The sequence below is a fragment of the Bombina bombina genome, chromosome 5, assembly GCF_027579735.1.
Source record: "Bombina bombina isolate aBomBom1 chromosome 5, aBomBom1.pri, whole genome shotgun sequence".
Taxonomy (NCBI): Eukaryota; Metazoa; Chordata; class Amphibia; order Anura; family Bombinatoridae; genus Bombina; species Bombina bombina.
Window position 1 is genome coordinate 1155353380 of NC_069503.1, and position 26996 is coordinate 1155380375.

Below are 26996 nucleotides of genomic sequence, written 5' to 3' on the forward strand. Positions count from 1 at the left end.
TCACAAGACTCCTTTTTAAAATGCGCATGCGCTATACTTTTAGTATCCAGATTGAGAACAAAGCACGCTCCGGACCCGCATTACATTGTTGGATTTTAGTGTGTCGCATGCGCAGTAGCGTGAGAATTAGCCGATTTGCGCATGCGCTTTAGAGACGATCCTCGTGAACGCGCTTTAGAGATCCGTATAGAGCGGGTGGGACCGCTCTATACGTCACAGCAAATAAAATCAGGAAGTAGTGCTTGGGAGGAGTTTTCATGCAAACCGTAAGCAATTATATATAGATAAAAACTGTCAAAATATTTAAAGAATAGTAAAATAAAGTTAGCGATTAGCTTCTTCTACTATTAATTGATGCAATAACGTCTTCCAAGTAAGAACAATTTACCTTCACTTTAATATAACTGTGTTGGTTATGCAAAACTGGGGAATGGGTAATAAAGGGATTATCTATCTTTTAAAATAATAACAATTATATGGTAGACTGTCCCTTTAAACAAAATATCCAATTTCCTCATATAGCAGTTTCAGGAATGGGAAAAAATGCTTATGCTAAAGTAAGATGCAAAAAAATAGGCATCATAGCTCTTAACAATATGAAGAGAACCAGAAGCATTAAAGGAAGAGAGGCAATATACAAATACCTCTTTTGGCGCCAAGCATGACGCATGATACAAAAGGAAGTAAAAAAAAATTTGCTGCCAAAGCTAACATCAGGAAATGAGGCAACTTGAGTCATAACAAGCGCGACTTCGCACCAAAACAACTCACGTCAACAAAGACGCAGGAAATGGCGAAACTTGCGTCACCCTAGACGCAATTTAGCACCAAAAAAAAATTTGCACCATGAAAAACGGCATTTTTCTTCCTCGCGAGCCTAGTTTGCCAGCGAAAATTTTGGAAAACAAAGTCAAATTGAAAGAACTGGGACCCCAGGTAAGAATTATTTTTAAAAAATAATCTTCCTAAACATAAATTCCATACTGAAACTGATAGTCTGCAGAAAAGGGAAATACACATAGACCCGACTCTTGGCAAATATAAGCAAATATATACATTTAAAACTTTATAACATAAAGCGCCAAACATAGCTGAGAGTGTCTTAAATGATACATACTTACCGGAAGACACCCATCCACATATAGCAGACAGCCAAACCAGTACTGAAAAATATCAGCAGATGTAATGGTATAGGAGTATAACGTTGATCTGAAAAGGGAGGCACGGGATGAATCCCTACGACCGATTACAGAGAGCCTTTGAAAGGATTTTCCATGGGTGAAACCACTAAATCAACAGACAAAACTCCCTTCAAATCCCTCTGACAAACACTGTACTCGAGAGGAATTGGGCTTCAGAATGCTTAGAAGCGCCTATCACAGAAGAAATCAAGCACAACTTACTTCCCCACCTCCATAGGAGGCAAAGTTTGTAAAACGGAGGTATGTGTGTGGTGGGAGGTGTATTTATAGGCATTTTCAGGTTTGGGAAACTTTGCCCCCTCCTGGTAGGAATTTATATCCCATACGTCACTAGCTCATGAAAACTTTCCACTTACATGAAAGAAATAACTTCACGCACATACACGGCTTGTCCTTATTTTCGCCTCACTCCCCTCACAGTGCAGCAGACCCCTACATTCAGGTATCCCCTCTTTCTTACCTCTTTGGGGTTGCCCTTCCTGAGCTCCAGCTCAGCACGATAGTGGGTCACAGCTTGTCGGTGGTCTTTCAGATCAGTGAAGGTGGCAGCCAGGGATATGTGTATCACAGCCAGCTCCCGCTCTGACTTCCCCAGAGACTCAGCACAACGCAGCTGGGGGGGGACAAAGAAAAAGCATAAGAGAAATGAACGAGTGCATCAGTGTGACATGACCAGGATAGCCTTCTCGCACTAAAAGTACCTGCATTTTATAGTACTCCACGGCTTTGCTATAGCAGCCCACTTTACAGTACAGATCCCCCAGCTGCTCATACAGTGACAGAGCTCCCTGCTGGTCGTCCTCGGGTAGCTCTGAAAGCGCCTCCTCTAGGTGACAGCCCTTAATACCTGAAGGAGGAGCAGAGTCGGGATGAGACAGAGATGGAAAAGCATTAATAAAGATCTTATGCCGAGCTGCCTGCAACACAAGACGCCTCACAGCATCGACACGCCCAGCTGCCTGCAACACAAGACCCCTCACAGCATCGACACGCCCAGCTGCCTGCAACACAAGACCCCTCACAGCATCGACACGCCCAGCTGCCTGCAACACAAGACCCCTCACAGCATCGACACGCCCAGCTGCCTGCAACACAAGACCCCTCACAGCATCGACACGCCCAGCTGCCTGCAACACAAGACGCCTCACAGCATCGACACGCCCAGCTGCCTGCAACACAAGACGCCTCACAGCATCGACACGCCCAGCTGCCTGCAACACAAGACGCCTCACAGCATCGACACGCCCAGCTGCCTGCAACACAAGACCCCTCACAGCATCGACACGCCCAGCTGCCTGCAACACAAGACGCCTCACAGCATCGACACGCCCAGCTGCCTGCAACACAAGACCCCTCACAGCATCGACACGCCCAGCTGCCTGCAACACAAGACGCCTCACAGCATCGACACGCCCAGCTGCCTGCAACACAAGACCCCTCACAGCATCGACACGCCCAGCTGCCTGCAACACAAGACGCCTCACAGCATCGACACGCCCAGCTGCCTGCAACACAAGACCCCTCACAGCATCGACACGCCCAGCTGCCTGCAACACAAGACGCCTCACAGCATCGACACGCCCAGCTGCCTGCAACACAAGACCCCTCACAGCATCGACACGCCCAGCTCTTTATAATGTTCTAGTTGAACTTACGCTACTAAGCACTTAGGGATGTGAAAGCTAATAAACAATATGAAAACAATTTTTTTGTATCATAGACTGTGAACAAATGTAAAAGCTCAGGTTAGCAGTCACAGACGGAGGCAGCCAATCAGTCACAGAGTGAGAGGAGGGCTGGAGTCTCACGAGGAGATTCAGGTAATGTAAGGGAGAGAAAGTGGGGATATAGTCACCATATTTTAAGCTTCGGCGCACAGCATCTCGGTCAGACGGATGCTGAGAGCCCAGAAGATACGCTTTCTTCAGTGATCGTTTTCCAGCTGCAAGATCCCCCAGAGACAGCAGAACCTTATCACGTCAAAGAGACAAGAACAGTGAGAGAATAAACAGGCACAAGATGAGACAGAACAAGCAAAATAAAAACAAACAAACATGAGTGGGACACAGAAATGAGCACAGGAGACATGGAGGTTGAGAGGAAGAAAGAATGAGAAGCACAATGAGAGAGTACGAGACCACATTGGATATACCTGGCCTATGCTGCTGTAACAGTCGCTCTCCATGTGCTTGTCCCGCATACGTCTGGCGCACTCACGTGCTGCCTCCCAGCAGCGGATGGCCTTAGAGTGCTCCCCATTACGAAGGTGGATGCTGCCTAGCGTTGAGTTGGCTCGGTACAGATCCTCGTGTAGCTGGTTCTGTCTGTGTGCAAGCCAAGGCCAAGAAAAAAATATATATTGCGAGATATTATATATACACACATATACACACACAAATATGTATCACATCATACAGTACAGGGGTCTCTCATACAGAGGTAGATCCGTCACATCGTACAGGAGTCTCACACACACACACACACAGAGGTAGATCTATCACATAGTACAGGGGTCTCACACACAGGTAGGTCTGTCACATCGTACACGGGTGCCACACATACAGAGGTAATTCTGTCACATCATACAGGGGTCCCACACACACACAGAGGTAGATCCGTCACATAGTACAGGGGTCTCACACACACATAGGAGGTAGATCTATCACATAGTACAGGGGTCTCACACACAGAGGTAGATCTGTGTCACATAGTACAGGGGTCTCACACACACACACACACACACACACACACACAGAGGTAGATCTGTCACATAGTACAGGGGTCTCACACACACAGAGGTAGATCTGTCACATAGTACAGGGGTCTCACACACACACAGAGGTAGATCTGTCACATAGTACAGGGGTCTCACACACACACACAGAGGTAGATCTATCACATCGTACACGGGTGCCACACATACATAGGTAATTCTGTCACATCATACAGGGGTCCCACACACACACACAGAGGTAGATCAGTCACACAGTACAGGGGTCTCACACACACAGAGGTAGATTCGTCACATAGTACAGGGGTCTCACACACACATAGAGGTAGATCCATCACATAGTACAGGTGTCTCAAACACACAGAGGTACATCTGTCACATAGTACAGGGGTCTCACACACACACAGAGGTAGATCTATCACATAGTACAGGGGTCTCACACACACAGAGGTAGATCTGTCACATAGTACAAGGGTCTCACACACACACACAGAGGTAGATCTGTCACATAGTACAGGGGTCTCACACACACACACACAGGTAGATCTGTCACATAGTACAGGGGTCTCACACACACACACACACACACACACAGAGGTAGATCTGTCACATAGTACAGGGGTCTCACACACACAGAGGTATATTCATCACATAGCACAGGGGTTTCACACACACACACACAGAGGTAGATCCGTCACATAGTACAGGGGTCTCACACACACACACAGAGGTAGATCCGTCACATAGTACAGGGGTCTCACAAACACACACAGAGGTAGATCTGTCACATAGTACAGGGGTCTCACACACATAGAGGTATATTCATCACATAGTAAAGGGGTCTCACACAACAAGGTAACAATGTAATACAGTACAGGAGACAAAAAACACACGCAGCCCATGGAACGTACTCTGCAATGTAGACACTCTTCCTTATGTAGACGTTGCACTTTGCTGTCTCTTTCATGCTGTCGTACAGGAATCCCAGATTGAGGAAGAGTCGCGCTCTCATCTCGCTAATCTCTCGAGCAGAGACCTTCCCTGTGAGACACAAACCAGCGGATCAACCATCTAGGTATAAGCGCACTCTGTGGCCCCACATAATAAACAAAACCTGCTGCAAACTCTGCACATCTGATCACTCTGCTCCCTCCAGTTACCCTGTAATCCAGGGATCTTCAAACTTCCCCCCCCCCAACACCCAGTGCCATGATAGAACATACCTTCACAACACGATTTTTATACAAGATAGCTGCAATTTTTGGCAAAGTGACTATAACGTGTGCGTACTTTATACCGGATTGTAGTCAAACTTGAAAGTGTTGTAAAAGGTAATAACACACACACACCCTCTCATACAACACATTCTCAAACAACACACACATACCACATACACTCGCAATTAAGACACACTTTACAAACACTCTCATACAACACACTCAAACAACACAGACACACCACACACTCTCACACAACAAACACACACTATCATATAACACAAACATATAACACACTCTCATACAACACACTATTATATAGCACAATCATAACACACACTATCATATAACACAAACATATGACACACACTCTCATACAACACACTATTATATAGCACAATCATAACACACTCATACAACACACACTATCATATAACACAAACATATGACACACACTCATACAACACGCACACGCAACACAAACATATGACACACACTCACATACAACACACACATATAACACAAATATATGACACACACTCATACAACAAAGACACACACATCGCACACACTCACATACAACACACACCACGCTCTTCTACAACACACACAAGCTGCGACCCAGTAAACATTGTGTTGCGACCCGTGGTTTGAAGAACCCTGCTGTAATCAGCTACATCACTCACAAAGCAGCGTGTGTTGGCAAGTGGCACTTCCAGACAAGTTATGAGATCACATGGGTGACTTACCATCCAATTTCTCATCCACAACTGCCAGGCTCTTCAAAAAGGCATCTTCAGCTGGACCTTGTGCCTCAGCAGCCCGCCCAGCATCGCACATGTACAAGTAAGTGCGACCGATTGTGGCCAGAGCTCTTTGTTCCTCAATGTCAGATGAGACTGACCGGGCAAGATCCAAGTGCAGGCGCTGGTGCTATGAGGAGGGGGACACAAGACAGAGTAGTTATAGGTACATAACCCAATACACACACCTGTGCAACATATAAACAACAAAATGCAGGTGGGTGCCACACAAGTCCCACAAAGAGTATACCTTCAGCGCAGCCTCATAGTTCCCCAACTCAGCAAAGCTTTCCCCAATCTTACGGTTTGCAACAGCACAGCCAATAACATCACCCAGACTCTCGCAGATCCGCAACTCCTGCCGGTGCTCCTCAATCGCCTCCTGAAACCGCCCTGCAAAAATCAGAGGAAACAATGGCTAGGAAGAGAAGAGTTAAAGGGACAGTCTACAATAGAATTTTTATTGTTTTAAAAACATAATTTATGTAAGAACTTAATTTATTTAATATTGGCAAGAGTCCATGAGCTAGTGACGTATGGGATATACAATCCTACCAGGAGGGGCTGTCAGGGTACAGGTAAATTACTATATATATATATATATATATATATATATATATATATATATATATATATATATATATATATATAGACACTAACATAGATATACATTTTAGGACTAAATTGCAGACAGGATATCTCCAGAGACTTTGACACTAAACCATTTTCTCTTTAGTTGGAAGTGCAAATTTCATAACACTCTGTACCCCATGCAGTGAGTGAAGACGAAGTGTCTGGGAACTGTCTTTAAGGTAGGGTGAGATTTGGGTGAAGGAGCAGTGTTGGGTAAAGAAATAACTGTTCACAGCTATGTGTGAATTATCTCCTGTGAAGTCTCTATGTGCAGGGAGACACATTCTGGGTCTATGAACTGGATAAACAGGTAAAATTCTGAATACACAGTGATTAGCATAGAGGTGTTAATTGCCCCTGAAAATCAGATACACATCTGTGCTGGCTAAGCAGAAAGCATGTTAAGATGTAACTTTGAAATGTACAAATAAACATTTTTTGAATGGATGCCTCAGAATGTATTAAATATAGAAATTTAGGAAATTGTCTAATTCTCTATTATTACATGGGTATTTGCTAAACTTGGTAGGTAACTATTTTAGTCGGTCTAAAATGTTTAATAACCTCTGTATTGTTTTTATTTTTCAGATCTGCATAGAAATGATTAATGACATTTATTATTTTTATTTCAGATGGGCCATGGGCAAAATTCCTGCATCCAAGAATTGTTGGAGACATAGAACATACTATATTATGTGAAAACATATATAACAGAATGTATAAATACCATTAATTTCAGAATAGTTAGCAGTATAAATTGCTTTAATATAATATAATGGTGTTTGGTATAGAAATGATCAGAAAATTCATAAGATACTACCCTATCTAAAATTAATATTATAAGTGATTGATGCAGGAAGTTATGGTCTGATAAATAACCATTTCATAGAAATACTGAATTGTTTTAAAAATGTTGGTTAGGTGAATCTGTTTTGTGTTCGTCTGCTGCCCCCGAGTGGCCAGAATCCAGTAGGACAGTTAAGGAAATTAACTGTTCAAAAGATGCGTTTCCATGGTGAACATGTTCAACTCCGTTAAGGGTCAATCTGATTAGATATTCCAGATACCCAATCAGAAGGAACAAGCAAAAGGGCCACCCATATTCATCACCTATGATGGAAAACTATGGATAAGTAAGAGCAAGAAAGAGAAAAAAGGGACAGATGCTGCTGAGCTGTGACTTATAACTGGTGTGATGGGCATGAGATACCATTTACTCTGGCAAAGCTAATCTACCCTTTTCTCATTGATTGCAATATATACTTATTGGTGATTCTGAGGTGAGATAATTCCTATTAAGGAATACTGGATATCGATTGGCGTTCATCTTGGTAATGTATTAAGAGATTACTTTAGCAAATCTCTGAGGCAGGGATTTACCCGACTCCAAATAAGCTTGATGAATCAAAAGATTTAACCAAGATGCCAAAGAAACGGCAGAAGCCTTCTGACCTTTCCTGGAACCAGAAAAGATAACAAATAGACTAGAAGTCTTCCTGAAAACTTTAGTAGCTTCAACATAATATTTCAGAGCTCTCACCACATCCAAAGAATGTAAAGATCTCTCCAAAGAATTATTAGGACACAAAGAAGGGACAACAATTTCTCTACTAATGTTGTTAGAATTCACAACTTTAGTTAAGAATTTAAATGAAGTCGGCAAAACTGCCTTATCCTGAGAAAACACAACTGGGTGAAGAGACTACTCTCCCGGATGTAAAGTTTGACGACTGAGATAATCCGCTTCCAAATTGTCTATACCCGGGATATGGACCGCAGAAATTAGACAGGAGCTGGATTCCGCCCAAACAAGAATCTGGGATACTTCTTTCATAGTCTGAGGACTGTGAGTCCCTCCCTGATGATTGACATATGCCACAGTTGTGACATTGTCTGTCTGGAAACAAATGAATGGTTCTCTCTTTAATAGAGGCCAAAACTGAAGAGCTCTGAGAATCGCACGGAGTTCCAAAATATTGATTGGTAATCTCGCCTCTAGAGATCCCCAAACAGCTCCCCAACCTGAAAGACTCGCATCTGTTGTGATCACAGTCCAGGTTGGACGAGCAAAAGAGGCCCCTAGAATTATACGATGGGGATCTAACCACCAAGTCAGAGAAAGTCGAGTATTGGGATTTAAAAATATTAATTGTGATATCTTTGTATAATCCCTGCACCATTGATTCAGCATACAAAGCTGGAGAGGTCTCATATGAAAACGAGCAAAGGGGATCGCGTCAGATGCTGCAGTCATGAGATCTAAAACTTCCATGCACATAGCTACTGAAGGGAATGACTGAGACTGAAGGTTCCGACAGGCTGAAACCAATGTTAAACGTCTCTTGTCTGTCAGAGACAAAGTCATGGACACTGAATCGATCTGGAAACCTAAAAAGGTTACCCTTGACTGAGGAATCAAAGAACTCTTTGGTAAACTGATCCTCCAACCATGTCTTTGAAGAAACAACACTAGTTGATTCGTGTGAGATTCTGCAGAACGTAAAGACTAAGCTAGAACCAAGATATCATCCAAATAAGGAAACACCGCTATACCCCGCTCTCTAATTACAGAGTAGGGCATGCGTGAGAGAAAAAAAAATCTTCTCTCAGGCGGTCTTACTCTGAAACCTATTCTGTACCCCTGAGAGACAATGCTCTGAATCCAATGATTTTGGACTGAATTGATCCAAACATCTGATCCAAACACTGGAATGAGGGCCGCACCCTCATGCGGACTTGGGGGCTGGTTTAGATCTCTTAAATGGCTTTAAATTTACCCTTAGACTTTTTATCCTGAGGCAAAAAATCTCCCCCCCCATACGTCACTAGCTCATGGACTCTTGCCAATTACATGAAAGAAAGATAGATAATCCCTTTATTACCCATTCCCCAGTTTTGCACAACTAACATTTATATTAATACACGTTTTACCTCTGTGATTACCTTGTATCTAAGCATCTTCTGACAGCCCCCCTGATCACATGACTTTTCATTTATTAACTTGCATTTTAGCCAATTAGTGGTATGTTGTGCTGACCCTTAAATAAATTCACGGGAGTGAGCTCAATGCTATCTATATGGCCCACATGAACTAGCAGTCTCCTGTTGTGAAAAGCAAATACAAAAGCATGTGATTAAGAAGCTGTCTATTGAAACAGGCAGAAATTTAGGAGGTTTAAATGTTATAAAGTATATTAATCTAACAATGTTATAGTGGGTCTCGGTACCCCAGACTGGGTATACCCGCTAAAGTCAGCTTCCTCCCACCAAATGCCAACTCATGAACCTCCACTAACGGCTGCTGTAAATTGTTATAGCTACCCCCAAGAACATTAGGTGAGACTGAATGCTTGAGGATCAAAATAGGAACTGCTTTATTGCACAAAAAACACAGCTTTTATACATTTCCAGCAAAGGGGGGTAGTCACCACATGATCAATAGAAACAAATTTTATGGGACAAACATCAGGACAAAAGGGCAATAGATGACTCACACAATAACAGAAAGACACTTCACACCTAGACTAGATATGCAGACATATAACAGCAGGAGGCCCCAGCATTAGAGAAGGAGGTTGCAATCACGGCAAACATTCTGAGTCTCTGAGTCGGGGGGGGGGGGTTGGAGCAGGCAATGCTGGTTTGGGCTGTCACCTTATACTCCAACAAAACACAGGAACCCCAACTCTGTATCAGGGCCCTCCAGTTCTCAGAGTCTCTGGAAATTTGTGGAAACGGGGTAAACCTGAATCCAGGGTAAAAGTACTCCAAATGTACCCTGGGCACCCCACTCCCAAATCACAGAATCCCCTCAAGTTCCAAGGTCCATAGATGGTGGGGAGGAGGCTTGCCTGCAGTCCTCTCCAAGTACAACAGTAACGGAGGCTTCCATTACAAATGTTGGTTATGCAAAGCTGGGGAATAGGTACTAAAAGTGTTATCTATCTTTTTAAACAATAACAATTTAAGTGTTGACTGTCCCTTTAATGCAGAGAGAAGGGGGAGAGGCTAGACTTGACTAGACTAGTGAATTAGCTTAGAAGAGGATTGTCAGAGTATATGAATATTATGATGAATATTACATATGTGTACATATATATATATATATATATATATATATATATATATATATGTATATTTTATACACTGTATATGTTAGATGAGACCTCAGGATTAATTGAACATGAGTTTGTTGAACACAGCTTCTAATACACGTCTATCAGGATTGACGATCAGCAGAGCCTTTTGAAGCACGGCCCCTGTAGTGTAAAACACACAAACATTTCTTTTCTAAAGGAAATAGCTCAGTGACCCTATTCATTTGACTATATATGCAGATTTTTATAACTTCAGAACATTTGGTGAGGTGAGAAAAGAATGTGTTCAAGGACCCCTTTGGAATTTGACACGTGTGATAACAACAGTTCTATCTCACTGAATCTCTGATATTTGAAGATGTACTGCAGACCCCCATCTTGGGGGAAGGTGACACAAATAAAATTAAATACATTTTGCAAGGGGAACAATGCCAGTTTTCCATGTATGTTTAGAATGATTCATGATATATATATTGAAATTAAGCACATTGTATTAAATAGATAATTGCTGCAGGGGATATTTATATAGGAAATACATTCAGATATACATAGAAATGATATATATGTTTTGAAAACACAAAAGATCTTACTTAGCCTCTGTGTTTTTAAGAATATAAATAAATACTTATGGACCATAGACATATGAATGCTTGGATGATCTCTAATAATTATTTCTATTTTTATTGCAGACAACCATTGATCATGAGCATCAATCTATGCACTTAGAGACGGAATGCCTGCATGAAATGAATTAAGTCATATCATATAAACGTGCAAATAAATGTTTATAAAGTTTCACATACATCTTTTAAAATATAGTGAGATGAAAATATGGAAGTTACTTTGATGTGATATGACTATGAGATATATATTTGATGTGATATGACTATGAAATATAAATTATTTTAATATAATGCTAGATGTAATTGATGTTTCATATCAAAATGATCAGAAAATTCATTAAGATATAACTTATCCAAAACAAATATTGTGAATAGTTGTCGCAGTAAATTATGATAAAATTAATAACCATTTCATAGAAATACTGATTTAAGTTGTTTCAAATGTTGCTGTGTCTGTTTGTGCTGCCACCTGGTGTTATGTTGCGAGAACTACAGCCAGAAGGTTCTTTCTGGCTGTTAAAAATGAAATTTCCAAGGGCCAATCCGATTTAGACTTCCCAGATAACCAATGGGAAGGTCAGCTCCCGCAGGGCCACCCACAATTTACCAATGATGGAAAACCAAATAAAAAGTGAATGCAATAGAGAGAAAGGGAACAGATTTTCTGCTGAAGCTAAAACTTGTAACTGGTTCCTGCTGGGCGTGAGATACCACTTTACTTGAGCAAAGCTAATCTACCTTTCTCATTGATTGCGATATACACTTATTGGTGATCTGAGGTAAAATAATTCCTACCAAGGAATATTGGATATCGACTGCTTTTTACTTTGGTAACGTATTCAAGGTTTTGTAAGATAAGTTATATGCATAGTCAATTTGTATTTAATTGATTTAAAGAAGCAGTGTGGTTTTTTTTTTGGTTTTTTTTTAAGTTAGCATTTCACAGCCTATATATATATATATTGTTTAAATCTGTGTCTGATTGACCAAGTAACTCATCTATGCAAGTTCTGATATTGTCAGTTAATTTTGTATTAGGATAAATTGCAGTTAAATAGCAGAATATATATATTATCCTATTGTTTTATAAACACTGTTTAGAATTATATTGCTTGGATGTTAAAGGTTTTTAGTCCCATTGTGTTAAATAAATAAAAGGCTGAATTGTGAAGGTATATTTTTCTGGGTTTTGTAAGAAGGATAGCATATCTTAATCGGTTTTCAAGCGCATATACATTTATTTCATATTTCTTTTATTGCAAATATATTTCAAAAATGTTCATGGATATTAACTAAATAAAAGAATTCAGATATTTATATTAATTGTATGGTCTAGTAGATGCATGGTTGATTAGGGTTTCTATTTTTTTGTATTGTGTTTATAACCCTGCCATAAACTGATATATTATATGAATAGCACTACTAAGATTTTCATAAATATACTGACATAATAATTGGAGGCACTGTTCTGAAATTTAATAATATCCATCATAATTGATATAATATATTTATAAGTAAATAGAAATTATTATAAAAGAGAAAAAAAAAAAATCATATTTCGATATTAATATTTTGAAGATATAATTTTCTTTGAAAGGTTGAAATATTAATTTTCATATTTCGAGATTGACATTAATATCTTGAAGTATTATTAAAGATTAATTTTGAAAAATTAATAAAAATATTAATTTTTCATATTTCAAAATTAATCAAAAATATTGATTTTTCATATTTTCAAAGTTAATCAAAAATATAAATTTTTCATATTTCGGAATATTAATTTTTCATATTTCAAAATTAATAATATTTTTTTTTGAAATATAAAATTTTTCCTTCTCTCTTTTTATTGGCAAAAATTGTATTAGCGTCTTAGTTTAACAAAGTACTAAACCAATATAATAATGTCTGTAGCCAGAAGTGACTAATTTAATTCTATACATAGCAATGAAATTGGTCCCATAACCATACCTATTACTAAAGGTCAGGTCCTTAAGAAAGATATCTTAAGTTACCTTAAAGGGAAGTTTAATATTGCAGGTGAATTAAATGATTTTATGGATACGCTTGAAACTAGGGCTAAAAATATTAGGGTTGCACCGATACCATTTTTTTATGACTGAGTACAAGTATCGATACTTGTTTTCAAATACTCACCGATACCAATACTTTTTTTTTAATGTCATGTGACAGTTTACCAAGCACAATACAGAAAAATTATTTAAGATTCCTTCTTTATAATTATAAAGGACTGTAATTCAAAAGACATTATGAAATAATAAAAAAGTTCACTGAACATGTTTATAAATAAAAAATATTACAATAAAATATTAAATTTAAAGGGGTGATGCAATTGGGTTGTAGGGCTGTTATATAACATCAATCTGACATTTGTATGGAGGTTCGACTCTAAGTTGAACAGTCTTTCACTTTCCACACTACTGCATGGTGCAGAAAGATATTTTTGGGCCATTTTAGCCAGAGCTGGAAATCTGTTTATTAACTGCCCAGTACTTCAGGGGTTTGTCTGAACGAGGAACAGTGATCTCTCCTACAATAATACAAATAACAGCAATTTGTATTGTCAGAACAGTAGTAAACAATTTTTAGTTTAGTCTCCACTCCAGTTTAAAATGAAATGGGAACATGCAGTTTGAAAAAACGCCACAAGATAGCATATGGGTAGGAAGTGGAGGTATCGGTTTAAGTATCGGTGCATTTGCACGAGTACAAGTACTCATGCAAATACTTGGTATCGGTACCGATACCGATACTAGTATCGGTATCGGTGCATCCCTAAAAAATATTACCGTTAATAATAATAATATGTGGAATGAAGAGAATGAATTCTTCCAGGAATTATTAATGATTAATCAATGCAAAGCTCCCATAAAGCGAGACGAACTAATACTAAAATCCTGGCCCCTTTTAATATGCATAATTGACGAAATGTCGTTTTGTGTCACAGACAAACGATTGCAAATACAGGAGCTAGAAAATAGTATTCGTTCCTCGCGCAGACGCGAAGAGGGTTTAAAAATAGCCAAAAATAAAATGGATGAATTTGCCCAAAACCTAACAGCCTTAGATAAGCATAATACAGACTTAATCGCACAGATACAAGATTTAAATAAACAGCTTGCGCAAAGCCAGAGAGAATTAAGCGATTTAAAAAGGTCATATCGCCATAATGAAAACCCCTATATTAGCAATGAGAATAATACAGATAATGCTAACTCCTTTAGCGAACGCGTCAGGGACGAGGTACGAAAATATATAGAACAACATAGACAAATGACCCCTAACGGGTCAGAAATAGATTTCCCAAATAGACAATCCCCTCAGGATGTAAATCCAGAGGATTGCTGTAGCGCAGCTGGCGCGGGGGAGGGAAACTCTAACAGAGAAGTCCAGAATAAGTCTGATAAAGTCTATGATTCCCATAAAATAATCACCTTCGTACAACGCGCAGTACCTATATTCTCCAATAAGGGAACAACATCTGTAATTGATCATTTACAGGCTTTTGAAAATGCGTTAGCTATAATGAATGTTACAAGTGAGAAATTGAAAATTGAATTTCTGCCTTGGGTATTTGACAGTAAGCATCACAAATTCTTTGCTTCACTAAAGGATATGAATATTCATTCCTGGAATGGGGTAAAACAACAATGCAGAAAATAATTCGGGCAATATCGCACTAAAACTGCCGTGAAAATAGCGGTATATGGTTTAAAGTGTTGTGCGAATCAGAGTCAAATCGAATTCCTTTCTGTATTGAAAAATGCGTACAGTATGGCTGAAGATAATCCCAGATTTGATGGCTCAGAATTTGTAAATTAATTTTTTGAAGCATTGCCTACACCCATCAAAATCAACTTAGCTAGAGATTTTGAGGAGGACTGCTCATTGGAATGGCTGATCAAAGAGAGTACGAAGTTATACTCTATTCAGCAGTCCAGTGAGCAGGGGGTTAAAAAGGAGTCAAAACCCAAAATTGTGGCAGAAACTAGGGTGTCACCTAGCCCCCTCAATTTGGAGTCTAACAAGAGGACTTATGCAGAGGTGGCCAGTCAAAACACGCCATCTCCACAGAGGTTTAATTCTGCCCCTCCCCCTACACAGGTTGAGGCGCAGGGAGACTATAACCAAAGTGGGGGACATAATCAGGTGAATAATTACTCACAAATAGAATACTCGCCAAATAATTGGTATCCGCGCAAAGGTAAATACAATAGGCGGCGAAGATATTCTCAGGGTAACCAGACACCCCAGGTATATAATGCTCCCCAAAGTACTAATGCTGAACAAGCTGAACCCCAGGGGCAACCACGCCAGAATAGAAATAACGGCCCTGATTCTGAGGGAACCCAATGGTCCAGGAATCAGTACAATGGGGCACCAGGAGATAGGCCCAGGGGTAGAGGTAACTTGTACAATCAGGTAGATATGCTGTTTACCCAGATAAATCAGTTGAGCGAACAAATCGCTATGAGAATATGAGTCAAAAATCTACGGCTCAGCAACCGAACAATACTTTTTTAGGGGTACAGCCAGTGGTCAGCAGTGGACCACAGGCACAGTCATAAATACTGCAGTATCACCTGAAGGGGTGGGGAGAGATATACAAAATGTAATAATAAATATCAATGATACTAATCATGTTATCTCCCCACAGACCGGAAACGGACGATTTAGCCGTGATGACAAGCAACCTCATCCGGGAAAAGTTAACAAATCTCTTCCCTTGCAGCTCTCTCCTAACCTTTTCTCCACAGATGCAGTACAAAAGAATCCAACCGACCCTGTCATAGAGGAAACAGGTAGGTATGAAGGTTCCTCTGCATCGAATGACACGGCGAATTCAGGTAACACGTGGCGAAGCCCACAGATGTGCGAGAATGCCAATTTTATGTGTGAAATGGTAGAAACTGCAGGAAGATATAATGTATTAGTTGAGCTGCAAGATTCAGTCTCCAACCCTATCAGGGGATTAATTGACACTGGGTCACAGGCAACTATCTTATCCCACAGGTACTACACACAGCTAAATGAGCTAACACCCCACAAACCTAAAATAAGAGTATTTGACGGTTCTCTAATAGGTGTTGGGGTGACTCCCTAAAAGTTTACGGTACTGCATGGTTAAAATTTAAATTGGGGAACAGGGTCATAAGACACCCTGTCATTATAGTGGATCTGCCAACTGATCGTTTAATTATTGGTAGTGATCTCCTGAAGCGATTAAGCACCATAATTGATTGCATAAATAATGTAATTTGGTCACAAGTTAAACGGCCTATCAATTATGAAAAATCTGGTATATCTCGCCCCCGACATAACTGTCACGTGGTGGAAGAGAAACCAGATGCTGTGGAGATTCATTTCAGGAATAACTCTGTACCTGAAATCACTATTCTACAAATAGATGATCAGACTCCTTTTAGTGGCTCTGATGGTAATACTTTTAAAATTTCGCCTGGAAAGATAGCAAATATTTCCCTAGATGGCGATGTATTAACCATATCACTCCACAAGGGGGATCATAAAATCCCTAATGGGGGAGGCCACGCTCAATACCTCACAGGGATTGAGAGAGTTAAAGAGGATCTATTATCCCTATACAAGTGCATGACCTTGGTAAAACCAAGTATGCTAAAATAAACTTAAAACAGGAAGCTAGCTATATAAGCGAAGGTTTATTAGCGCAGATAGCTGAACCTAAAGTGATTAAATATCTTTCTCCCCAAGACCACTGTGTCAACGGCCTGGATGACAGGTCTGAAAGCAATAACATCACAGCTAAGTGCTTATTATCTATCTCTATTGGCAATAAGTCAGTGAAGCACCTGTTTTTAGTTTTAAATACTCCCCATAATCAAATATACATTGGCAATGATCTCTTACATAGATATGCCATACAAATAGATTTTATTAATTCTTGCCTCTGGAGCAGGTTAAAGGGGGACCCTGAAGTATTTCAGGATGAAAATGCAGCCCTGAAATCAAACCAGCAATTGCCATATGCTGTGAATATGCAGGTATCTAGCGATGTCATAATTCCTGCTGGGGCTGATAAATTTCTTTTACCCTTACAGGTAAAGAGAGGTCAGACATTAAAAACTTCTGAAACACTGATTTGCCTCTCCCATAGAATACAAAATCTGGGTGTCACAGTGACCTACACTCCTATGGTGAATATTGGAACTATTCCAATACATATTATTGTGCATAACATGACCCCACAGGATATAACATTATCCAAGGGAACTACCATAGGATATGCACTGGAATCAAGTTATTACACTTTTGGATTCCAGAATAATGTAATTGGGCTAATACCTGAAGGATACCTAACTGAAGAACAATTAATAGAACAATCCTTTGCATCTATGCCAGAGGGTCTATTTAATATTCAGTCTATTTATCCCTTCAGCTCAGAAGAAGGCATCTGTAAAATTGAAGAAGCCTCTCTAGTGTTTGATCAGCCAATCAAACAGCAAGATTACCCCAATACCCAGAGTCATGGGAGCAATGTAAATTATAATCAAGGGGATCTCACCTCTTAACTGGAAGAAGCCTATGAAATAGGACAGCCTGAAATCTTTCCAGGATTTCAACAAATAGTCGAAGAGCAAATATCCTTAGCTAATGGCTGTTCCAGCGATGATGAACGCCAACAGCTGCGAGAACTCCTAATGGAATACAAGGATATTTTCGCTAAGGATTCTTATGACTGTGGTACTACAGACTTGCACATTGCAAGAATACAAACAGATCCCAATGCGCCACCTGTATTTGTCAAACAATACAGACTTCCCTTAGCCTCATATGATTCTCTTGCAGAGATCATAAGGAATTTGGAAGAAAGAGGTATTATCAGACAGGTGCACAGCTCTTATAATAATCCTATTCTAGGTGTCCTTAAGCCCAATGGACAATGGCGTTTGTGTGCTGACTTAAGACAGCTAAACAAACGAGTATACATGTCTGGCTGGCCTGTACCATACATTGACCAGTGCCTAGCACAAATGCAAGGATCCAAAATATTCACTGCCATTGATTGTGCACAGGGATATTGGACCATAAAGGTACATGAAGAGGACCAATATAAGCAAGCATTCTCCTTCCAAAAGGTTCAGTATGCATTCCAGAGACTTCCATTTGGATACATAAATTCTGGACATGAATTTGCTGTATTCATGCATAAGGCTATGCCTGACACACTGGAAAGGGGGACCTTATCTTATGTTGATGATGTTTTAATCAAAAGCACAGATTTTGAAAAACACATCGCAGAGCTTAAACACGTCCTCAGCCAACTTAAAAGGGCAGGTGTCAAATTATACCTGCAAAAAGCTCAATGGTGCCGTACTCGTGTAAACTTCTTGGGACATGAAGTTACCTCTGACGGACTAAATCCCCAGAAGAAAAAGGTGGAAGCAATAGTGAATTCTAAAAACCCAACTAACTTAAAGGAATTGAGATCATTCCTGGGTATGACAAATTATTCTCGCAAATTCATTGATAATTATGCGGAATTAGCTAAACCACTACTACTTCTTCTAAAGAAAGATGTGAAATGGCACTGGAGTGAGTCTCAAGAGACAGCCATCAGAGAGCTGAAGAGAAAACTCACTCAAGCACCTTGCTTAGCGTACCCTGAAGGTGGCAAACCTTTCTACTTAGAAACAGGGTACACAGATGTAAGCATGAGTGCTGTTTTATACCAAAAGCATGATGATTTGAACAAAGCCATTGCTTATGCGAGCAAAAATCTATCCCCAGTAGAAATAAAGTTTAACGATTGCGAAAAAGCCCTTTTATCTACTGTATGGGCTCTACAAAATTTCCGCAGCTATATACAGGGCGAGAAAATTATTGTAGAAACGGCCCACCAACCTTTGCTATATTTGCAAAGTGAGAGAATAAGAGATGGGAATTTGTCTAATAGCCGCATAACAGCGTGGACTCTTTCCTTGCAAGGCTGGCCATTAGAAATTCGCTACAAGCAGAATAAAAAGAATCCAGTCGCACAAGGGCTTGCTGAGCTCCACGACTGTACTGCTAGAGATCCTGGGGAAGAATTATCAGAAGATGATTTTCTGGAGGAACAATTGCTTTCCCCATATAAAATGTACAATGAGGACCATTATCAAACATTACCTTGGGTATATGTTGATGGTTGTTCTTACCATGCCACTATTGATAATGAGCGCAGATTAGTCGCTGGCATTGGTATAACGGGGGCAAATGGATTCCCAAATATATCTATAGGTTTCAACATTGGACCAAGATCCAGTCAAGTTGCTGAACTAACTGCTGTTTTCAAAACCATTGAAATGGCTATTGAACATGGTATTCATGAATTTGTGATCATAACTGACTCAAATTATGTGCGTGACAGTTTTGTTGAATACCTGCCAACTTGGAAAAGAAATGGCATGCAGAAAAGTAATAACAAACTAGTCAAGCATGGCAAGTTGTTCTGCGAGATTGATAATCTGGTAGTATCCAATGATTTAACCATACACTGGAAAAAAAGACCAAGGGTCATTCCAGAGTTTTAGGTCCTGATAAGGAAGGCAATGACCTTGCGGATTCATTAGCCAAACAAGGAGCCATAACTGGAGAACTCCTTAATATTGACCATTTAATGGGTGCAATTCAGGTAGAAGCCATTACCAGAAACCAGGCAAAACAACAGAGTGAGCCTAACTTGGTACAATGGAGTCAGGATTCTCCTAGTGAGGACCTGATCACTAGTCAAAAAGAAGACCCCATTGTAGGCATCTTCTATAAACACATAGAAGATCCTGAAAGCAACCCCATCTCAAAAGATGATTGTATTGGCAAAGAAGATCTGAGAATACTAATAAAATCTAAATCACAATTCAAATTACAGGATGGTTTGTTAATTAGAACCTCCAAAACTGGCATCCAGCAATGGGTAGTACCCACCAAGTTCCGAGGTCTAATGCTTCAACATGCCCATGATGCTCCCACATCTGGTCATCGTGGTGCCAAACTCACGTATGAAATATTGCGTGATTACGCTTTTTGGCCACACATGTTGAAAGATGTTCAAACCTACTGTCAAGGGTGTTTAATCTGCCCACAGTTCCAACCCACTGCACCAACACATAGAGCGCCATTGCAGAAAAGGGGGGTGGTAATGCCATGGTCAGATATACAAATTGATTTTATTGGCCCAGTAACAAGATCATCAAGAGGTAACAAATACATGTTAACCGTGACATGCCTGTTCACTAAATGGGTAGAATGCATTAGTGCACCTAACAATAGTGCTGAAACATGTGCAGCATTGCTCATCAACCATGTGTTTTCAAGATTTGGTTTGCCCCAAAGAATCGAATCAGATCGGGGGACCCACTTCACTAGCGAAGTGATGACCAAAATGTGGAAAATACTAGGGGTTAAAAGAAAGCTCCATATTGCTTATAGAGCTGCCTCAAGTGGTGGTGTAGAGCGTTACAACCAGTCCATTGTTAAAATCCTCAAAAAGTTTGTGAGTGAAACAGGTAAAAACTGGGATGTAAAACTACCTCTAGTCTTAATGGCATTGAGAGCAACTCCAAGTAGTGCTACCAAAATGTCACCTTTTGAGCTGATGACTGGTAGAAGAATGGTTCTACCTCAGCATCTGCTGTACCGTACATCAGACCAAAATTTGATAAACGCTGCCAATACACATCAATATGTGGAAAACCTAAGAAAGCACCTGCAATATGCCTTTGCATTTGCTCAAAGGAATTTAGAAAGAGCCGCAACTGCCACTAAAACCTATTATGATCTCAAAACATCCAAAAAGGAATATGAAATAAATGATAAAGTTTATCTTTATAACTTTGGAAGAGATCAGGTTAGGGAGAAGAAATTTCTTCCCTCATGGAAAGGTCCTTTTGTCATTACTGACAAAATATCTCCAGTGGCCTATAAAATACGGATCCCCAAAAATGAAGGTTTCATAGATAAATGGGTACATATCAATCAATTGCAGGCATGTCATCCCAGATCCCAACTACAAGTCATAGAGGGAGAATGAAGTGTCATATCCCCAAATGCACCAAAGACATACTGTAATTTAAAGATGCCTAACTGATAAACATGAAAGCTCGAAATAACAAACTTTCTTCATAAGAGACTGTCTATGAGGTATACGGTTGATCCTCATCAAATACCACTGACTTTAAGCCAATTCAAATACATGTGTCCTACATCTATTTGAAGTTGGAAGGGGGATTTATGTCAGAGTATATGAATATTATGATGAATATTACATATGTGTACATATATATATATATATATATATATATATATATATATATATATATATATATATATATATATATATTTTATACACTGTATATGTTAGATGAGACCTCAGGATTAATTGAACATGAGTTTGTTGAACACAGCTTCTAATACACGTCTATCAGGATTGACGATCAACAGAGCCTTTTGAAGCACGACCCCTGTAGTGTAAAACACACAAACATTTCTTTTCTAAAGGAAATAGCTCAGTGACCCTATTCATTTGACTATATATGCAGATTTTTATAACTTCAGAACATTTGGTGAGGTGAGAAAAGAATGTGTTCAAGGACCCCTTTGGAATTTGACACGTGTGATAACAACAGTTCTATCTCACTGAATCTCTGATATATGAAGATGTACTGCAGATCCCCATCTTGGGGGAAGGTGACACAAATAAAATTAAATACATTTTGCAAGGGGAACAATGCCAGTTTTCCATGTATGTTTAGAATGATTCATGATATATATATTGAAATTAAGCACATTGTATTAAATAGATAATTGCTGCAGGGGATATTTATATAGGAAATACATTCAGATATACATAGAAATGATATATATGTTTTGAAAACACAAAAGATCTTACTTAGCCTCTGTGTTTTTAAGAATATAAATAAATACTTATGGACCATAGACATATGAATGCTTGGATGATCTCTAATAATTATTTCTATTTTTATTGCAGACAACCATTGATCATGAGCATCAATCTATGCACTTAGAAAGAGACGGAATGCCTGCATGAAATGAATTAAGTCATATCATATAAACGTGCAAATAAATGTTTATAAAGTTTCACATACATCTTTTAAAATATAGTGAGATGAAAATATGGAAGTTACTTTGATGTGATATGACTATGAGATATATATTTGATGTGATATGACTATGAAATATAAATTATTTTAATATAATGCTAGATGTAATTGATGTTTCATATCAAAATGATCAGAAAATTCATTAAGATATAACTTATCCAAAACAAATATTGTGAATAGTTGTCGCAGTAAATTATGATAAAATTAATAACCATTTCATAGAAATACTGATTTAAGTTGTTTCAAATGTTGCTGTGTCTGTTTGTGCTGCCACCTGGTGTTATGTTGCGAGAACTACAGCCAGAAGGTTCTTTCTGGCTGTTAAAAATGAAATTTCCAAGGGCCAATCCGATTTAGACTTCCCAAATAACCAATGGGAAGGTCAGCTCCCGCAGGGCCACCCACAATTTACCAATGATGGAAAACCAAATAAAAAGTGAATGCAATAGAGAGAAAGGGAACAGATTTTCTGCTGAAGCTAAAACTTGTAACTGGTTCCTGCTGGGCGTGAGATACCACTTTACTTGAGCAAAGCTAATCTACCTTTCTCATTGATTGCGATATACACTTATTGGTGATCTGAGGTAAAATAATTCCTACCAAGGAATATTGGATATCGACTGCTTTTTACTTTGGTAACGTATTCAAGGTTTTGTAAGATAAGTTATATGCATAGTCAATTTGTATTTAATTGATTTAAAGAAGCAGTGTGTTTTTTTTTGTTTTTGTTTTTTTTTAAGTTAGCATTTCACAGCCTATATATATATATATATATATATATATATATTGTTTAAATCTGTGTCTGATTGACCAAGTAACTCATCTATGCAAGTTCTGATATTGTCAGTTAATTTTGTATTAGGATAAATTGCAGTTAAATAGCAGAATATATATATTATCCTATTGTTTTATAAACACTGTTTAGAATTATATTGCTTGGATGTTAAAGGTTTTTAGTCCCATTGTGTTAAATAAATAAAAGGCTGAATTGTGAAGGTATATTTTTCTGGGTTTTGTAAGAAGGATAGCATATCTTAATCGGTTTTCAAGCGCATATAAATTTATTTCATATTTCTTTTATTGCAAATATATTTCAAAAATGTTCATGGATATTAACTAAATAAAAGAATTCAGATATTTATATTAATTGTATGGTCTAGTAGATGCATGGTTGATTAGGGTTTCTATTTTTTTGTATTGTGTTTATAACCCTGCCATAAACTGATATATTATATGGATAGCACTATTAAGATTTTCATAAATATACTGACAGGATGTGAATTAACATTACACTATAAGGTGCTTTAAACCCTTCAGTCACCATGTCCCCCATATGTAGTCTCACCAGTACGGGCAAGGATCTCCCCTAGCTGGTTGCACACGGCCGCCTCCTCCTTCAAATTGCCACTCTTCTCCGCCCTGCATTTTGCCTTCTCTAGTTCTGTAATAAAACAAAATAAATTAAAGACTAAGGCAAAAAAAGACTGAAGAACGTTCCCCTTGATACTTTTCAGTATGTAAAACACTTATGTGAAAATTGTGTACAGAGGGAGGAAGCAGATCAGTGAGTTGCGTACAGAGGGAGGAGCTGATCAGTGAGCTTTGTACAGAGGGAGGAGCTGATCAGTGAGCTGTGTACAGGGGGAGGAGCTGATCAGTGAGCTGTGTACAGGGGGAGGAGCTGATCAGTAAGCAGTGTACAGGGGGAGGAGCTGATCAGTAAGCAGTGTACAGGGGGAGGAGCTGATCAGTGAGCCATGTACAGAGGGAGGAGCTGATCAGTAAGCAGTGTACAGGGGGAGGAGCTGATCAGTAAGCAGTGTACAGAGGGAGGAGCTGATCAGTGAGTTGTGTACAGAGGGAGGAGCTGATCAGTGAGTTGTGTACAGAGGGAGGAGCTGATCAGTGAGTTGTGTACAGGGGGAGGAGCTGATCAGTGAGTTGTGTACAGAGGGAGGAGCTGATCAGTAAGCAGTGTACAGAGGGAGGAGCTGATCAGTGAGTTGTGTACAGGGGGAGGAGCTGATCAGTGAGTTGTGTACAGGGGGAGGAGCTGATCAGTGAGTTGTGTACAGAGGGAGGAGCTGATCAGTAAGCAGTGTACAGAGGGAGGAGCTGATCAGTGAGTTGTGTACAGGGGTAGGAGCTGATCAGTAAGCAGTGTACAGAGGGAGGAGCTGATCAGTGAGTTGTGTACAGGGGGAGGAGCTGATCAGTGAGTTGCGTACAGGGGGAGGAGCTGATCAGTGAGTTGCGTACAGGGGGAGGAGCTGATCAGTGAGCTGCGTACAGGGGGAGGAGCTGATCAGGGGGAGGAGCTGATCAGTGAGCTGCGTACAGGGGGAGGAGCTGATCAGTGAGCTGCGTACAGGGGGAGGAGCTGATCAGTGAGCTGCGTACAGGGGGAGGAGCTGATCAGTGAGCTGCGTACAGGGGGAGGAGCTGATCAGTGAGCTGCGTACAGGGGGAGGAGCTGATCAGTGAGCTGCGTACAGGGGGAGGAGCTGATCAGTGAGCTGCGTACAAGGGGAGGAGCTGATCAGTAAGCAGTGTACAGGGGGAGGAGCTGATCAGTGAGCTGCGTACAGAGGGAGGAGCTGATCAGTAAGCTGTGTACAGGGGGAGGAGCTGATCAGTGAGTTGTGTACAGGGGGAGGAGCTGATCAGTAAGCAGTGTACAGGGGGAGGAGCTGATCAGTGAGTTGTGTACAGGGGGAGGAGCTGATCAGTAAGCAGTGTACAGGGGGAGGAGCTGATCAGTAAGCAGTGTACAGGGGGAGGAGCTGCTCAGTAAGCAGTGTACAGGGGGAGGAGCTGATCAGTAAGCAGTGTACAGGGGGAGGAGCTGATCAGTAAGCAGTGTACAGGGGGAGGAGCTGATCAGTAAGCAGTGTACAGGGGGAGGAGCTGATCAGTGAGTTGTGTACAGGGGGAGGAGCTGATCAGTAAGCAGTGTACAGGGGGAGGAGCTGATCAGTGAGCTGCGTACAGAGGGAGGAGCTGATCAGTGAGCTGCGTACAGAGGGAGGAGCTGATCAGTAAGCTGTGTACAGGGGGAGGAGCTGATCAGTAAGCTGTGTACAGGGGGAGGAGCTGATCAGTAAGCTGTGTACAGGGGGAGGAGCTGATCAGTGAGTTGTGTACAGAGGGAGGAGCTGATCAGTGAGTTGTGTACAGGGGGAGGAGCTGATCAGTAAGCAGTGTAGAGAGGGAGGAGCTGATCAGTGAGCTGTGTACAGGGGGAGGAGCTGATCAGTGAGTTGTGTACAGAGGGAGGAGCTGATCAGTGAGTTGTGTACAGAGGGAGGAGCTGATCAGTAAGCAGTGTACAGGGGGAGGAGCTGATCAGTAAGCAGTGTACAGGGGGAGGAGCTGATCAGTAAGCAGTGTACAGGGGGAGGAGCTGATCAGTAAGCAGTGTACAGGGGGAGGAGCTGATCAGTAAGCAGTGTACAGGAGCTGATCAGTAAGCAGTGTACAGGGGGAGGGGCTGATCAGTGTACAGGGGGAGGGGCTGATCAGTGGGTTGTGTACAGGGGGAGGAGCTTATCAGTGAGTTGTGTACAGAGGGAGGAGCTAATCAGTGAGCAGTGTACAGAGGGATCTGATCTACCAGTGAGATACACACAAGATCGGATATTCGGGTCCCCTCTAGGTCGCGCATTTCCCGGTACTTACGGCGGATCTCACGATCACTCATTCCGCCGCTGCTGTTCCTGCTCTGAGCTGATCCCGCGCTCAATTCCAAAATATCCCGCCTAGTTCTGTAATACTGTGTGCTTATTGGTCAGCTAATATTAAGTTCTAACTCTAATTGCACCGCTTGTCTGTCACTCAGGTCTACGTGTGCTATTGAAAGAACCTCATTGGGTAGAAGTTTTCTGAGAATGGCCAAAGCAATCTGATGTGCGCATGCGCTTTTTGACAGCCAATCAACAAGAGTTTTTGTTTGCTACACTAAGGGGCGGTACCGCACGTTTTGATTTGCTAACAGAAAAGTAGTCACCAGGTACGCTCTGCGTTTAGCAACAGTTACCAGGGGCGTTTTGTGCTACTGCCCGCCCATTCAGCGGCAGCAATGAGTCGCAGATTAATGCGTCACGTGTCTCTATTCCAATGAGAAGGGTCTACTCTAGCTGCAGACTGGAGCTCCACTCTAGACAGGAAACATGTGACCTCCACTCAAAGCTTTTTTTTTTTAATCAACTTTAATGTAACAGCCTATAGACAATCATTCTGAAAACCAAACATTTTGCCGCTTTCTTGTTCTTCTTAATGTGCACTCACAGTGGTTTATGCTGATTGTCATTTATAAGGTAACCACTGTGAGTGCACATTAAGAAGAACAAGAAAGCTGCAAAATGTTTGGTTTTCAGAATGATTGTCTATAGGTTGTTTGTTACATTAAGTAGGTCACATGTTTCCTGTCTAGTGTGGAGCTCCAGTCTGCAGCTAGACTACTTTGATTCCAATTCCTGTTCAACTCTGAACATCCTGTTACTCAAGTTTATCTCTTGTCACTCACAGAATGGGAGGG

At 40.5% G+C, this 26996-nt stretch overlaps 1 protein-coding gene across 1 annotated transcript in view; it reads right to left on the bottom strand.

Annotated features, from left to right (window-relative positions):
* Window positions 1-26627, bottom strand: part of TONSL (tonsoku like, DNA repair protein) — a 388651-nt gene extending 362024 nt beyond the window's left edge. Inside the window, exons 1-9 of the mRNA XM_053715495.1 lie at window positions 26138-26627; window positions 23805-23900; window positions 6204-6346; window positions 5900-6083; window positions 4845-4974; window positions 3355-3526; window positions 3058-3172; window positions 1904-2049; window positions 1663-1815 (exon numbers count right to left, since the gene is read on the bottom strand). Of these exons, the coding sequence (XP_053571470.1) occupies window positions 1663-1815; window positions 1904-2049; window positions 3058-3172; window positions 3355-3526; window positions 4845-4974; window positions 5900-6083; window positions 6204-6346; window positions 23805-23900; window positions 26138-26159 (1161 nt within the window). The 5' untranslated portion in view covers window positions 26160-26627. The remainder of the gene's footprint in view (window positions 1-1662; window positions 1816-1903; window positions 2050-3057; window positions 3173-3354; window positions 3527-4844; window positions 4975-5899; window positions 6084-6203; window positions 6347-23804; window positions 23901-26137) is intronic.
* Window positions 26628-26996: the final 369 nt, after the last annotated feature.